Raw genomic sequence first — 17,314 nt, 5'->3', positions numbered from 1 at the left:
TCTAGTTCAATTATAAGCCATTCACCTACGGTTACTTTACTATTTAAGTAATGACCGATTTTTAATAGATTTGATTTATATACTTATGTCTCCTCCCTCCAAAAGGAAAAAAGAACAATGCATTTTTATCAGGCAAAAAGATAAGTGGCAATAATACAAGAAACAATGGACATATAATATAATTTTTTTCATTAACAATCCAAGCACTACAAAACATAGAATATACAACTTAAAAATGGAAATACAAATTAATGAAAAATGGGGTACACGTCATATTAGCAATGCAAAAGACCAGCTTAAGCATAGTTTCTCTAAATCAACAATTAATAAAAGGAAAGTGCCCTTTTCTCAAATATGCACAAAAATATTCTGGTCACTTCTAGGGAAAAATTAATCAAAACTTTCTAATTCTATATTACAGCATGTGTTACTAATGGTTTACAAAACCGAAGCATATTCTTACACTTAAAATTTACAACCTTTTCCAATCATTATACACTTGTTCAATCCAGTCTCTCAAAAATAAAACTATTTCATTTCCATATTTATGAAATAATTATTGATATGTTATGGACCTTAAGTGGTGAATATGTACGATGGGGACAGTGATCCGAATGACCTCATGGATCAAAAGTGGGCCAAGGGTCGAAGAAGACAACCCTCTGCCGGCCACACCTGTATACTGATTCCTGAAATAATTCTACTATTTCTAAAATAATTCTAATTTTTCATTTCTTCATCCTAAAAAAGGTCTAAAGTTTTCATATTTAAATGTGCTAACCAATTCTAGAGTTTACTCCAAGTCTCTCCAGGTATGCCACTCCACAGAACATTTCTTCCTGGGTTCATATTATCCCTATAATTCCGAGTCCAGCTGAAAAAAAATAAACATAAGTACTCGATAATATGCCCCTTCTCTTCTACACGCTTGGTGATTCACACTAGATTTTATGACAAACTGCACAATCCTCAGTACAGCTCTGCAATGCAAATGAGAAAGAAAATATTGAAATTGCATTCGTTCAAGCCATACTGTCAACAGCCACCGCACCCCATTACTCCCTCCCAAGGACTTCCGCATGTTCATGCTTTTAGCCCAGATTTTATAGGAAGTCGCGCTTCACGAGTGCAGTTCTAAAACTAAGAAGAAGAGGAAGTCACATTGATATCTCCTTCCGAGCCACCTGTATAAGGAGGACCTACGGTCAGTCAGCCTCAGCTTTGAGCTTTCTGGTTCATGTCCAACAGTTGCCTACCAAGTAGATTAACATTCACCTAAGGTGGCAAACTTGAGGATGGAGAAGAACCGAAGTGCAGTTCTGGAAACTGTTCCAGCGGCTACCGAGCCGTCCTTTGGTGTCATTCGCTGCTGATGCTGCTGCTGCTGCCACCGTCCTCTCGCTTGGGGGAGGAGGAACTGTCTCGGACTGGCAGCAGGTCATAATGGCAAGGGATGTGACTGTTCTTTGGGAGGTCGTATGGATCCTGGGTGAGATGCCCATTATTGCTGAATATTCCTTGGACAACACTCACTGTAGGTTCTGTGACAACCAGGGACACATTAATTTATCAGCAATGGAATATTTTAAACAGAATAGAATATGGCATTTCTTGCGAATCTCAAACATATAAGAGGAGCACTTCCAAAAATGTAAAGAAACACTATTTTAAGAAACAAAGGATGGTTTTATAATCACATGGAGGTGGCTACTCTATGGCTGTTAGACCAGCTGATGCACACAACGGCGTTCTGAACAACAAGGTGACTGTAGGGTTGGGATGAAGACATCCAGGGACCAGACAGAAACCCTGGATGAGAATCATTGTCTGAAAAGCACCTTGTAGGTAATCTAGTCCAAATCCTTTATCCCGTAGGTGAGAAGACTGAGGTCCTTGCAGGGTAACTCAATTCATGGAAACACTTAACAAGTTCACTGTAGGACTCAGGACCCAGGCTTGCAGTTGCGTGCCCACGTTAAAGTGTTGGGTTTACCAGATGGCTCAAAGGGGGATCGTGACTGACTTTTAAAAATAAACTTAGGTCACTATACCTTCCATTTTTTTTTAAAAGCTGTCTTAATTCTTTAAGAATAGTTATTCATCTTTTCAGTGACATGTCTGTGGCATAAATTAATTACTAGTGACTAGAGTTAAATTAGCCACTTCATTTACAAGTAATAGAGAACTTTTTAAAGTTTAAATCATAAATTTGAGGAAGAGAGGAAAAATAAATTAAAATACGTAGCCCTACTCTACCTACCCAGTGACAGCCCCAAATGGTATTTGTAAGGGGCAATCAAAACAATTCTAATTTTAAATTGAATTCTTATTAATTGCCATCCCATTCACATCCAAGAATATGAGCAACATACCATACAAATTTAAAAATAAAATGTTTCAATCCTGTAAAAGCATTATATTAACGTAATGAATATGCAACCAGGAAATGGAACCACCTGTTTCATGCCCTTGAACCATTTGTTTAGGCTAACTCAACACAAGAGCTAATGTGAGACATATGCTATTCCACAGGTGTGCTCAAATAGTCACTATGGTTACAAAACAAAAGGTGAACGGCCAGGTGAGAGATAAGGAAAATTTACTTTAAATTTTCTAAATGCCATTTTCCCTTAAAAATTTATTTGACACCAATTAATAGGGTCACTGAAAACACAGGTCGCACTGAAAATATGGACCTGTGTCTTCAATAATGTTTATACAAACTGTTATCGTATACTCAAGGACTTTTAAAACTGTTTAAAAAAATTCCTATATTAGGTTCTTCCTTTGGTTAGGGGAACTCACCAACTTCATAGACATTCTTGTTGGCTAAAGTTGAGTTATTGATCTCTGCATAGGGGGAATCTCTCCGTGCTGGCGACTTCATCTCCACATAGCCACACTCTGAGTTTTTCGGGATAAGTACAGGTGGGTCTTTAATAGTGGCATATGGGTTTTCAGAACTGCTTAGGGAACAGTTACTTGAATTATATTCGGAATTCTTGCCCAAATCTGTAAAGAGAGATGGGGGAGAAAAGCAAATGCTATTTTATGGACATTAATTTTTTTCTTGGGGGTAATTTACTCGGACAGGTTACTTCTTTCTCTTTGTAGCTAGATTTCTATAATTACATATACCGACAACAACACCATACATTTCCACTTATTTTGGAGAGAATCTGCTATAAAATTACCCATCTTAAAGTAATTTTAGCTCCCCTCTCAGGTGAGTATCAATGTGAACATTGTGGATTTGATTTCATTTTGATTTCGTTTCACACACAAAATTAATTCCATTCCAATTTACTAATAGTCTCTGAATTCTCAGAGGTTTCAGTCAAGAAACCACCTGTGGATACCCCTGGGAGCACAAGAAAGTTCTATCATGGTGCTGAGGGAGGCTTTTGTGATGTGAGATTTCCTTGTAAAACCTCAGGACTGGGCACGTGAAGTTATTCATGTAACCATGCTGAGCTCTTGTTCTCCTGCTATTTCCTTTTGTGTGTGTGTATATTTCTCTCTCTCCGTAAGTCCTACATCTTTTCAAAGAAATATGAGTGTTTCCCCAGCAAACAGAAATCTTTGTTCCCCTAGACTTATGCTCTAACACCATGCACCTATGGTCACGCTCTTGACCTCAGTCAAACATGTTTGTGTGTTTGGTGGGGTAATTAACCACACGAACAACTGTACATTTTCTCTACACTGCCACTCTTGCTTGTTTAGCCAATTATTTCTGAATAAATTGTTTTTAAAATTATGGTTCTGATAGATGTATTTCTTCCTTAAATTTACACCATACCTTTCAAGGATTTTCCCATATAACTTCTGTCAAGTCCAAAAGCTCCTGTGATAAAGAAGAAAAAAATCCCTAGTGAGATCTGGAAACAAGAGAAAACCCATCTAATATTCCAAGGTCATGGAGGAGGATGGTTTGGGCACCCACTATCTCCCCACTGCAGGGAATAACCAAGCCTGTTGCTTTTCAAACCTTTGCACCAGGTCGCTCATGCTTGATGTCTTCAGCACTTAGAATTTAAAGTACATATATATATCATTCTGATCATCCTCCTGCTCATTTACAGTGACTTTGGGAAAGGCTGATCAGTACAGGTAGAAAACAAGGCATGGATGAATTGGTACACTTGATTCAAGGTCCCACTGTGGAAAGGACATAGCCAGGACTAGAACTGAGACAAAGGACTTCGATTTCATCACTCGCTCAGCACATGACTTTGGGCAAGATGTTCAACTCTCTCTGGGTCAATTTTCTTATCTCTAAAATGAAGAAGACAAAACCTGCCTTCCAAACTTTACAGGGCTGGTGTGATCCTTAAGTGAACTAGAGCGCACGAAAAGGCATGGTAAACTTTGAGGTGCTGTATAAATGAATGGTGTTTCAGTGACTGTAACACTAAATGTGTCCTACGACCCCAGCTCCAGTCTACATGCAAGCATTCCAAGGCCTCTTCCATGATCTTTTAAATGGAATGTTATAGACTTACATTAGAAACAGAGAGTAAAGTAATGACTTTATTGTAAAATATTGAATATTTGATTCAATAAGTAGGAGAATGGTAAGGAGACGATCACCTGCCACTGTGCATGTGCCCCTTAGAGTGATAGTAGACTCAAGTTAGGATGTCCTGGGGGACACACTTTTGTGAAGGAAGAGGGAGCATCCCTTAAAGGGAGAGGGTGTGTCTAATATCGTGGGACAGGAAATAGGAATGTCCTCCTTTCTCTGAGAATGTTTTCCTGTCTTGGGTCTGCACTGTGAAGTCTAGCCAAGCTCCCAGCTGGTGGGAAAGGTGCCCTGTTATGCAGGGAGGCATGATAAGGATAAATAGTGAATTAACCTAATCAAAGTGCGGTCTGGCCCTTGCCCTTAGTTCCTGGGAGGTGATCTCTAAGTCCTTGGAATATCCCACCCAGTAAGAGTGTTTTTGTTTACCTGGGGCCTAGGGTTACATTGGATAATGTAACAAAGTGATTTATGAGAGGGGGTTTGGGCCACTTAGTGTCAGCTCCATCTCCAGATGGGCCGGTTGAAAGGTCAACCACTCGGGTGGTCAACCATGTTGACCTAACCAAACTCTCATAAAAACTCTAGACACCAAGGCTGAAGCCAGCTTCCTTGGCTGGTAATACTTCATGCGTCTTGTCATATACTATAACCAGTAAAAGGTAGCACTTTCCATGATTCTACTGGAAAAGGACAACTGGAAGTTTCTGGCTTGGAACTTCCCTTGACTCTGCCCACTGTGTCTCTTCCCTTGGCTGATTTTCCTCTGCATCCTTTGGCTGTGATAAACTCTAACCATGAGTATGACAGCTTGCAGTGAGTTCTATGAGTCTTTCTGTGGAATTTTGGATCCTGAGGGTAGTCTTAGGGATTCCCAGACTTTGTAAAGGGACCACATGAAGGTGGGTAGGACCTGGGGGCTCTGAGAGCTCCCTATCAGGGAACTCTGTCTTTGCTACTCTGCCAGATTCACTCAGCTGTCTCCAAACTGTAGCAAAATCTTGTTAATTGTCTGTCTTGGTCTTAACTGTGCAACGGCTAGCATTCCCCAAGAGGCTAAGGAGAGGAGCAGCCTGAGGTGGAGAGTAAATTAGGGAACAAGAGTGGCACTGTCATACCAGTACCCCTGCCAGGTTTTCTCTGTGGGCTGTTTTAATGAGGGAGCAGGCGGTTTTCCTCATATAAACTCCCATATGTTCCAGTCCCTGGGTAGATGCTTTCAAATGCTTGGCTTAATCTAATTCGTACAATGAGTCACAACATGATCACTGTCTCTGTTTCACAAATGAACTGATCCACTTCGTGGGGTTGATGAGCCCGGTGTCATAGAACAGAACCAGAAATCAACCTTAGGGCTTTTGTGTCAGGTTCAGAGCTCTTTCTATGACACCGGGTTGATGAGCCCGGTGTCATAGAACAGAACCAGAAATCAACCTTAGGGCTTTTGTGTCAGGTTCAGAGCTCTTTCAGAACATCCCAACAACTTTGCCATCATGTCAAACACCTACACATTTCAGCATCCATAGTGTGCCTTATCCATAGTGTGGTAGACAGAAACACTCTTACTGGCTGGGATATTCCAAGGACTTAGACATCCATAGTGTGTCCTTTGTAAAGGAAGACTTTCTGGGCAACAAATGTAAGGGGACATTACATGCAGAATTGCTCTTGGATGGAAACACATGAAGGAGACCCAGAATTTCCAATGAAGATTTTACATTCTCAACAATCAGTCTGGTGGTTCTTACTGAGACAAAAAGCAGAGAAGTTTATATGTGACCACTGCCATGACTGTGTTCTAGAGTCTCGACCAAGTGTAGCAGGTGAAGGTGGAAGAGGAGAACTTTGTTCTCATTAGTGCCAGGTAGTGCTTTTTTTTTTTTTTAAATAATTTATTTATTTATTTGAGAGAGAGAATGAGACAGAGAGAGTACATGAGAGGGGGGAGGGTCAGAGGGAGAAGCAGACTCCCTGCTCAGCAGGGAGCCCGAAGCGGGACTCAATCCCGGGACCCCAGGATCATGACCTGAGCCGAAGGCAGTCGCCCAACCAACTGAGCCACCCAGGCACCCCAGGTAGTGCTTTACTAATATCAATTCATGTATTTCTTGGAGCTACATTACTAATGTAATGTAGACTTAAAAAAAAAATCTCTGATGTTAAATGATTTGACCTATAAGTATACTGTGAATCTGGTATCTAAATAATTTGACTGTGTTCAGAAGTGCACAGCTATTTGATAATGTGGATATAGAATGCAGATAGAAGTTAAGAATTTGTATTCATTTTCCTACTTTAACATTTGCATTTCTATAGTAATAGGGGATTCCAGAGCCCATAAGGATTAGTTCCTACATCTGGCTCGGGTGATTCGGCATATATGGTATTCCCAGAAAGATCAGGGGAGGAGTAGTTGGAAGACAAACTTTGAGACCCGATTTTACCCTATTCCTTCCATGAAATCCTGGGCAACCTCTCTGTGCTTCCCAGTTTATTACTTTAAAAAACCAAGATTCATGGAAGGGTCCACCCAGTAGGGTTGTCAGATTCACCAAATAAAAACAAAGGAAGGAAATTTCAATTTGAATTTCAGAGAAACAACAAATAATTTTTAGGGTAAGTATGCCCCATGCAACTTTGGGATATATTTATACTAAAAATATTTGTTGCTTATCTGAAATTCAAATTTAAATGGGTTTCCCAGCCACCCTACCATCAAATAAATGCAAATGAAAGGGTTTGCTACCCATAAGGTAATGCACATATCAGTTACGGCATCATCAAGTGCCTCCCTGAAATCAGGGGCAACTGCGTGGTGATGGCACAGTTCACTTAGTGGGGTACCACAGCAGCTCTTTAAGGCTGGTCCAGGAGGTCCTGCCCCCTTTTCAGGAGGGCCACGAGATCAAAATTATTCTCCTAATAATACAATGACATTACTTGTCTCTTTCACTCTTGTTCTCGCTCAAGTGCATGGTGGTTGTCTCAGAGCTGCACCAAGTGTGGGATCACCAATGACTGAATGGAGAAGCAGATATGAGAATCCATCTTCTCTGAAGCCAGATGTTAAAGAGATCCAACAAATGTAAAACAGTGCCACTCTTTTCACTAATTTGTTTTTGTTTTAGAAAATGTAGTTATTTTTTTCATAAAAATGTGTTTTACGTTATCATGATACTAGATTACTGTTATTATAAACAAAGCAATAGATAACTATTTCAAATGGTCTCGGTTTTAATTTGTAACATGGTATCAATAGGTATAACACATAATGAAAGAAGCTCTTCAGGATTCCTGATAACTTTCAAGAGTGTGAAGGGGTCCTGATTCCAAAATGTTCGAGAAGCCCCGACTTACTATCTTCCTGTTAATATCTTCAGGGAAGGGGCCCTCAAGTATGGGTGCCCGTATTAAAAGAGAGCAAAGGGGAATGCACACCCTGGTACCACCCTGACAGGATTCAGATCCCGGCTCTACCATTTAATAGGCTTTGAGACTTTTCTCAAGAGACTTACCCTCTTTGTGACTCAGTTTCTCAACTGTTACATGGACATCATGATGATGATAATTACAGTACCTACTTATCAGAGTACTTGTGAGAATCGTGTAAATTAATATTTGTAGAGTTAGAATGGGAGCTACAAGCAGGCAGAGATTCTCGTCTCTTTTTATCAATTCCTGGCACACCCTAGGACCTTAATAAATGTTTGTTGGATGAATAAAGCAAGTAGGACAGTAATAAGCCCCATATAGACATTAGGTATAATTCTATCATTCTGGTTTTTTTCATGCATATTTCCAATAGATCGCTTTGGCACATCATAAATCTATGACTATCTGAGGGGGCTACAAGATAAGGGAGCTTGTTGAAGACGGATGTTGGGAAAGAACTTGCCAAGCTCGTTGAGGTAGCCACCATGTTTCCAGTCCGCCGGCAGTGTGCCTGTGCAGTCTGCCACTGGGCCTCTCTTCCCAGGATTCACATTTTTCAGATTCGCAAACAGCTGATTGTTCTTCGACTGTTAAGAATATAAACCGTCAAAGATGTAAAAAGAGAACACAGTGTTACAGATGTGGGAAAGCTTGTCCGTAGCATGGATCAAGGGCTGGTTCTTCAACGAGGCCATGCGGGGGGGGGGGGGGGCAGAGGTGACTATCGGATGGGCCTTAAAGGGCAGCAGGAATACATGTCCCTTGGCCCCAACGATTCCCCTACTGCCTCAAATTCTTCATTTTGCTTAGTTGCTCTGTGCCCATTCAACTTTACTTGAGTTAACGTACGTGGAACTTTGAATTAAAAAAAGTTAAACTCTTGGTTTGAGCTCTCCTGTCAAACACTGTATGATTTTTTTATGAGTCACCAGTGACTCTGAGCAGTTTTCTTAGCAATAAACGTGAGGGTAAGATTATGTACTTTGCCTCCTTCCCTGAATATGTAGGAGAACAAACGCAATGATGGACACGAAAGTCTTTAGGGCATGGGAAGTGCTATTTAACTATTAGGCACTATAATTAAAATCCAGCTGCATTAGCTTAATTGCAATGGAATTAATTTGATTAGCTTGGTCTTCTTCTAGCAGAGAGCTAGAATGAGACAATGGAGATTGGAAATATATAATTTGGGACCATCGGAAGAAATGCTTGGGATTTCCGAGGATTCTCGAGGAGACGGGGGGGTAAGGTGAGTGGTATGGGAGGAGTATCCCTGGGTGCCCACCCTCTCTGGGTGCCTATAAAACGAGGATAACAATCACTCTTGAGTCACAGGATCAGTGTGAAGGTTAGATGAATTTATATTTGCAGACTGGTTAGAAATGCTTGGCACATAGGTTCTGTTTGATCACTTTTGACCTACACAAAGTGTAGTTCAACCTAAACCTCACATGGAGTTTGTTTTTGGGAGGAAAGGACAGGTGGGCCCAAGAGGGCACTAGAAGTCAGGTGGTCAGAAAAGACAAAGGAAAAGACCCGGGATGGAGTCTGCTAAGGTTGGCTCTGAGACATCATTTTAAAAAACCTCAGGCAGTAATTAGAAACATTTTTCCAAAGAACTACGCCGGCACCAGTGCAAATTGGAGACAAGGAGACTGTGACTCGGACCGCAACCGCCTCCCTCACGAACTGGGCAGCTCTGTTTTGAAGTGAATGACGCTCCCCATTGCGCGGGTTTTTCACCAGTGAACTTGAGATTCTAATACGCAGTCAGCAAGATAAGAGATATAAAGGGCCGAGAGCCGCATCCGGCCCACAGCAGCTCTCCCTGCATGCTCCTTCCTGTTGGCTCTCTCCCCTGCGCACCTGCAGGGCCTGGGAGTCGCTTCCTCTCACCTTGGCGATGGTCATCCTGCCCCTGTTGTTGACATGAGGGGATGTGGCACACTGGGTGAGCGTGTGATAACTGGGGTTGGTGAAGTAATGGCTGTTCGCACTTCCCCCGTTGCTGTGGGGAAGGGTTTCTGTAAAGAAAAGAAGGAAACGGTGAAGGCGACAGGCTCCCCTAAGTCTGCATGGATAAAAGGGAAGCCAAATAACCAGAACAAATGTCTGTACCGCTTCCATATCACAGGCTGGGCAGAGTCCGCTCCTGCCCAGCATACTCAACAAAGCTTCTAGGAGCAGCAGGTGTCTGCCTCCCTACCTGCCTCCTAGAAAACTGCAAGTGTCCTCTTTGCTCTGGGGCTCATACACCTGGGAAGCCATCACTTTGAAGCTACTTCTGCCATAACCTGCCTCTTTTTTTTTTTTTAGACACTTAAGCTCTCACCATAATATTCTGTGCTAGAAACACATTATTAAGCAAATCAGCTGCTTTAAGTATTCCCCTAGAATCTGTGTATTTATAAACATGTAACCCATCTGAAATCCTCCAGTAATTGCCCAAAATAATAAACACTGTGTACAAATTCCTTAGTTTAAGTAGTTTCTTCTTCTTCTACTCCTTCTTCTTCTTCTTTTGGAGGGAGTGAGCATGTGTGTGTGTGGGGGGGGGGGTGGGGAGGCGCAGAGAGAATCTTAAGCAGACTCCATGCTCCAATGTAGAACCTGATGTGGGGCTCGATCTCAAAACCCTGAGATCACAACCTGAGCCGAAATCAGGAGTCGGACGCTTAAACCGACTGAGCCACCCAAGCCCCCCTAAATGGTTACTTCCTCTGATGAAGGAGCATGTCGCTTAAAAATTTACATTTCTGGGGACATGTGACAGAAAGATTTTAAAGAGTTTTCTTAAAGAACAGCTTTGGTTCTTGCTAATACGACAAAACTGCTTCTTCCATAACTTTGCGCTTAATGATTTGTATGGGCCCAGGGGCAGGTTAGAAGGCACTCTGTTAAGAGCCCAAGGCCAGAGACAGAAGACCTGGTTCTCGTCCCTGATCTGCACCATGACCTTACCACACTTATGGGTGCCTCCTCCTCCCCGCTCCCAGTCCCCGACATATGACAAAAGCTTCGGTGCCCAGCAAATCTTCCCCCAGGCTGAAATTCCCCAAGTCTAAAGCAACCTCATAATGAATCCAATTTAAAAACCCTCATGGAAGCAGCGCCTGGGTGGCTCAGTGGTTAAGCGTCTGCCTTCGGCTCAGGTCATGATCCCAGCGTCCTGGGATCGAGTCCCACATCGGGCTCCCTGCTCAGTGGGGAGTCTGCTTCTCCCTCTCCCACTCCCCCTGCTTGTGTTCCCTCTCTCTCGCTCTCTCTCTCTCTGTGTGTTGAAAAATAAAAATCTTTAAAAAAGAAAAAAACCCTCATGGAAGACAACAGTGATGATTTTGCTACCATTGACCTATAAAGCACATCCATAACAATGTATCTTTTCCAAACATAAAATTTTCCTCAAGGCTAATGGATAGCAACAACGGACAGCCCAGCCACAAGCCCCAGTTTCAAAGAACCAGGATGAAACCTTCCTTCTCTAGGAGTAAGATGGCTCTAGGGAGCAGTCTTACCTGAAATGGCATAGTCTGCATTCATGACCCTCAGAGCAGGGGTGTATGTTACTGCTGGCATGCTCGATTCCTTTCCCTTCTGCTTTTGTCTATAAATAATGAACAAGGCCAGCAGGAAGAGAACCACCAGCACAAGAATGATGATGCCCACGATCGCGCCGATCTGGTAGGAATCAGCCGGGAGGGCCGTACTGGTCCTGCTCAAGCTGTTGAGATTTCCAACTATGATGACACCGGCTAGCAAAGGGAGAAGAGATCTGAGTAAGGACAACAGGGTGCCGGGTAAACGTCTGAACTCTATTTACGAAATTCTCCCACTGGGTTCCTGCTGGGATATTTTCAGTTCATGAAAGGTTAATTTGGAAACTTTTAGAAACTGCAGGAAGGAAAAACAAACATTCTTCATTTGCGGATGTTGTTGGCTCATCTGTGTCCAGAAAAAGGCTGCTCCAAGCCTCAAAAATGGGACTGGATTTCCTGAACCCAAAGACTTCATGGTAGGGTTTGGGAGCTTCTCGCATGAAAACACTAAATAAACACTTAGACCAGACCAGGAATTCATCGGAGGTAATGATTTATCTAGTTTTTACCATGCTTTATTTATTAAGCAGTAGTAAGCTTATGAAGGGCTAACTTCTAAATGCCTCAACTGCTTAACTTAATTTTATGTCTATCTTTAGCATTTCTAAGAGTAATTGTCCTTCCAAGCAAGGATAACTCCATTGTAAATCTGGTCCAAGATGAGATGGGGCTGCCTTATCCTAATTTTAGTGGGCTTTTTACCCTGGGAGATATTGCTCTATGCAGTTATTTTCTATGACAGAAAGGTCTGTCCTAGCAACACCTGACAAGATCACCCAAAAAGCTTACTCATTAACATTTAAACTGTAGCTTTACATAATTCTTTCTCGCATTCCATCCAATGAGGACAGGAAAGATATGAACTGTGAGTCAAGAAACTGGGTGCCTAAAAAAATTGACCCAGAGATCCTGAATTTTCCTTTAAGCACTTAGCCTGGAGTTTCACCATCTATCTATAAGGGAGGAAACTGGCCTCCAACCAGGTGCTTCCAGCTCAAACGTCCCTGTGACTTTATGATTCTGAGGGTTAGACTTCCTTATTAGACAGCCTGCTCCGAAACACAGAGCATGGAGCCCAGTGCTGTGTGATCACAAGGCGTGTGTCATAATGATGTGATTGTGGAATATAACATCCTATTGTCAGGACAAATACAAATCACGAGAATGTAGAAGTTACTTAACGAAAGGAAATGAACTAGGTATGCCTCTATAGTGCACACTTTAAGGTGATGGCACCTACAACATTATATGAATTTTCTAAAGCCCCTAGAGCCTGTGTGAGTGTTACCTCCTGAGGAAAGCCCCACACACCAGGAGCTCTCTGGGAGCCATGCTCCAGAACCATCAGAAGAACTTTCTCAAAGGCCCCATCCACCCCAGAATCAGAATTGCCCATGTAGGATTATGTATAAGACAACTATTCTCAGGTTATTTTGATGCACACCCTAGTTAAAAACCATGGGCACAAGTTTTTTAAAAAGTTAAGCATATACCTAACCAGACGAGCCAATCATTCTACACCTATAAATTTACCCAAGACAGATGGCAGTATATCTCCATATAAAGACTTGATACACTATTCTTCATATGAGCTTTATCTATAATAGCCCCAAACTGGAAACAATCCAAATGTCCATCTAGAGGTAAATAAGTAAACAAATTATGATATACCCATGCAATGGAATACTACCCAGCAATAAAAAGAACTGAACCATTGATATATACAACAATACGGTTCAGTCTCAAAATGATTATGCTGAGCAAACAAAACCAGACCAAAGAGAGCACAGTGTGATTCTATTTACATGAAATCCTAAGCAATACAAACTCATCCGGATTGACAGAAACTAGATCAGTGGTTGCCTGGGGCCTAGGGGGCAGTGGTGGCAGGGAAGGGTATGAGGTACCATTTGGGAGTGATGGCTGCATTCCCTATCTTTATTGTGGTTGGGGTTTCATGGGTATAAATGTCACATTTTATCAGGTTGTACACTTTACGTTGTACGTGTTGTATATATATGTATGTGTGTGTGTGTGTGTGTGTGTGTGTGTGTGTCTATCTGTAGCACACCAGCATACACGTGTTGCTTTTTATAGGTTAGTTATACCTCAATAAAGGTGAAAACATGTTTAGGCACATTGGAGAGCTCATGAGCTTTGGAATCGGACAAACCTGGCATCTAAGCCCTGACCTACACACAGCTATGTACTCCATATTAGCTGTGCAACCTTGGGCAAATCACTCAGCCTCTCTGAGCTTTCATTTCCTCACCCAAAGGACAGCAATGAGAAGGCATCCTTCTGGCAATTAAATAACCAGCTGTACCTTGCAGTGTCCTGAGGAGGATTACATCAGATACTGTAGGTGCAAATACTTAATGTTGGCTGGTACGTGGCGGTTACACAGTGCGAGGCATTCGTGTCCTTACCTTGATCACATCGTGCCCCCTTCCAGCCTGGGCTGCAGTAACAGGTGCCGGTGATGTGGTCACAGGTGGAGTTGTTCAGACAGTCACATATCTGGCGACAGCCATAGCCATACGTTCCTGCAGGGCACTCTGTGAAGGAGATGAAAGTCCAATGTAAGCTCGCCAGCCTTGGGTAGCTGGGCGAGGCCGTCTCTTACTATTTGACCCGGTGTGTCTAGAGGGCAGGCCTTCCACGGCATCCTTGTGCAGGCAGAAGCATTCAGGGAGTCCTAGAGCTGGCCAGAATTCCCCGACTCGTTGGTGGGCTCCCAGGCACAGGGCCAGAGACTGAGCTCCTGGCCACAGCTCCTGACTCCTTCAGCTTTTATGCACCCACTTCCCTGAGGGGTAAGTAGAGAGTCTGTAGAACCCAATGGGACGGATGAGGATCATCGGCAAGGGCAATCTGAGATGAGCCCACCAGGCAAAACGGTGGGACAGAAGACTGAAAAGTATAAACCAGAGCCGCATCCTTGAGAACATGAGCATTGTACTGAAGGCTCAGTGATCCTCCTACCGGCACATTCTGACTTGGATTAGCTGGGAGCAGGGGACAAGGGAGGTGCATGTTTTGTTAATGTTCTAGGTGAGAACTTCATTTACCATAGAATGGCTCAAAATTGGGAGGAGCAGGTTGAAGCCTGAGAGACTAAAATGGAGAGATTTTTATGATGCACTCTTCATAAGAGCTGGGTGTGGGTTTCAAAGAAGAGCATAGGCATGTCAAATCCAAAAATCATCCCCAAATACTGATGTTTTCTGCAAAGTGGGCAGCAGGGGGCAGTGTGCTATTATTATTGGAGTTCTCTGTCAAACCCAGTGTTTCTGTTTACAAATGAGCATCAGGAGGGGTCTACAAAAATAGGAGCATTTTGATTTGATGTTCAAAGTAATCAGGGAAGGACTTAAGCAGCTTTTATTTAATAAGACCATAACCGGTCTGGCCTCCAAGGGAAAGTCAGTTTAGAGTTTGTTCTGGTTTCTATGCATACATGTATGTGCACATATGTTTAGACATTTATATACACAGATGCACAATATTTACATACACAAGGGATGTGCAGGCAATTGTATGACTCAGTATGGGTTTCAGGATGAAATGAATACCAGTACAAAACTCAAATTGGGTCATCTCCGTCCAGGCGGATTCCTGGAGGTCAGTCCTGTTGTGTACTAGATAGGAACGTATGCAAAAATATTTCGAGAGCTCAGCACACAAAACCAAGACCACCTAGCTGTCTAGAGGTGCTGTGAGGTGCTGCTGGGGTGGAGAAGAGGGTGATCGTTTATTGCCAAGGTCCTGCTCTGCTGATTCACCTTTCCAGGCCACATTGCTCCTACAGCCATATAATCTTTGCTGCATCCTTCCCAGGAGCGCCCCCTCTGATAAGCAAGAAAGGTCCTGCCCCTTTCCTGCCATCTGTGATAAGAGGGTGAACCCCATACAGCTCTAAGACCCTACTTATTTATTCTGAATATTGAATGAAAGTCACAGAGGAAAGGAACAATAGACTACTTTGAAATACTCAGTCGAAACTAATTTTCTCATAACCCTACAGATGCATGGCTGTAGGGGATAAAATGGCAAGACAAAGATGCATAATTGCAACAGAGCATATTCTTCAGGAGTGCAATTCTTACAACAAAAAAACTTAAGGCAATATATTGTCTTGAAAGTTGTAAAGATTAAGATGTGAAGTTGCTAGGGGAAACAGTATAAAAGTACTATCTAGAGAAAGTTGTCAGAAGGGGGGCAAAGTTTGCATGGACCTGGTTCTACACCCACAGTGGGGCTGGGAGCCCGCTTGCCCCCACCCCCATGCACTCAGCCTGGCCCCAGAGAATGCACTTTCGTCCAGGGTGCACTCGGGGCTCTGTCTCTGCCACGAAGAAAACCTGCCTGGCTCGTAAAGCTCTGAGCAGCCCCATTCCAAAAATAAGCAGGAGAGTTAGAGAGAGCCAGGGTGAACAGATGGAAAACTTGAATTCTGTCTTCATCCTTGGAGCCACACCCCCTCCACCCAGAGCGCTGATTACTTACCCAGAAGAAGTTTGAGGGAAAAGACTGTCAGCAAGGACACCCAGGTGGCCAGGTCTCTGGGAGGGGAATGGGTCAGCTGTGCCGGGAAGTGACCGGCCATCAGTTCAAACAACTTAAAAGTTGCAGGTCCTGTCTTCATATTTTTCAGGCATGTAGGAAAACGGGTTCTAGGGGAAAATACCACCTCGATGTGTCACGCTCACATACTCACTCTGTTCGCAGTGCTTCCCCATGAAGCCAGTGCGGCAGGTGCACTGCCCCGAGATGTGGTCACAGTCAGCTCCATTTTGACACTGACATATCAACGCACAGTCCTTTCCATAAAACCCCAGAGGACATCCTGTGTTGGGGAGGGAAGGACAGCAGAGTCAGGAGGCTGCCGAGGGAACAAGAAAAACGCTCTTGCTTCCAACTGTTTGTGTTTAAACCTGAAGGACGCTGAGCCACTGGAGAGTGAATAAAGACAACAACGCAGATCTCAGCTTGTCACAAAGGCTTCTTTGAAGTCCCAGGATGGGGCTCCTGCAAGGAGGTCATAATTCATGAGCGGGAAGCAGAGCAGTTCTACACCTGACAGTTTAACCCTTGCTGGTGCTCCCAGAGACAAGACGAATATCTTCTAGCATAGCATGCCTTCGACCCCATAGAAGTATGGGGGCGTTTCCTTGTATTCTTTGACTCAACTACTAGACTCCAGGACTCAAGTGCCGTGGACCGAAATGAGTGCTTTATATTAAAATCACATGTATGCTTTTACTATAGTACAGAGCGTCTCTAAGTTCACTATAGCTCTGTCCCTGTATCTGTCGCTAACTTAGATAATATTGGCTCCTTCACCAAAGGTGTGTAGTAGGATGCTAAACTTACAAAACAAAAAACAAAAAACCCCTGCACTTCACAGGTGCTTTGTAAAAAAGCAACAAACCTTACACCACTGCATGATTTCCAAAACCCAGACAGACCTCTGGGGCCTTTGGGCTGAGGACGTGCATGGGGCCTGTGGGCTGTCACGGACCAGCAGTTGCCCAGCAAGGGTGTTCCAGGGCTCCCTGGACTAATGCAAGCTTCAGTACGGCCTGCGTCTAGGGCCATTTCTAAGTATCACATGGGATTTTTACTTTCCCTTTTTCTTGGAGAGCTTTTAATGAAAGTTCAACTCTCAAGAAATAGACGTACAGCACAGAGATCAGCATGCATGGACAACTGCCATCGCCATGTTTTTATCCAGCACCTACTCCGTGCCAGGTGCTTT

At 43.2% G+C, this 17,314-nt stretch overlaps 1 protein-coding gene across 1 annotated transcript in view; it reads right to left on the bottom strand.

Moving 5' to 3' along the window:
* Positions 1-1,359: 1,359 nt before the first annotated feature.
* Positions 1,360-17,314, bottom strand: part of MEGF10 (multiple EGF like domains 10) — a 119,424-nt gene continuing 103,469 nt past the window's right edge. Inside the window, exons 17-24 of the mRNA XM_028103669.2 lie at positions 16,274-16,402; positions 13,983-14,111; positions 11,473-11,709; positions 9,854-9,981; positions 8,421-8,544; positions 3,803-3,847; positions 2,806-3,012; positions 1,360-1,541 (exon numbers count right to left, since the gene is read on the bottom strand). Coding sequence (XP_027959470.2) covers positions 1,360-1,541; positions 2,806-3,012; positions 3,803-3,847; positions 8,421-8,544; positions 9,854-9,981; positions 11,473-11,709; positions 13,983-14,111; positions 16,274-16,402 — 1,181 coding nt within the window. The remainder of the gene's footprint in view (positions 1,542-2,805; positions 3,013-3,802; positions 3,848-8,420; positions 8,545-9,853; positions 9,982-11,472; positions 11,710-13,982; positions 14,112-16,273; positions 16,403-17,314) is intronic.

The sequence above is a fragment of the Eumetopias jubatus genome, unplaced genomic scaffold (genome assembly GCF_037043125.1).
Source record: "Eumetopias jubatus isolate StellerSeaLion01/CBP00866 unplaced genomic scaffold, mEumJub1_p1.0 scaffold_5, whole genome shotgun sequence".
Classification (NCBI taxonomy): domain Eukaryota; kingdom Metazoa; phylum Chordata; class Mammalia; order Carnivora; family Otariidae; genus Eumetopias; species Eumetopias jubatus.
Note: the sequence above shows the minus strand (reverse complement) of the source record. Positions and strands in the feature narration are given on the sequence as shown.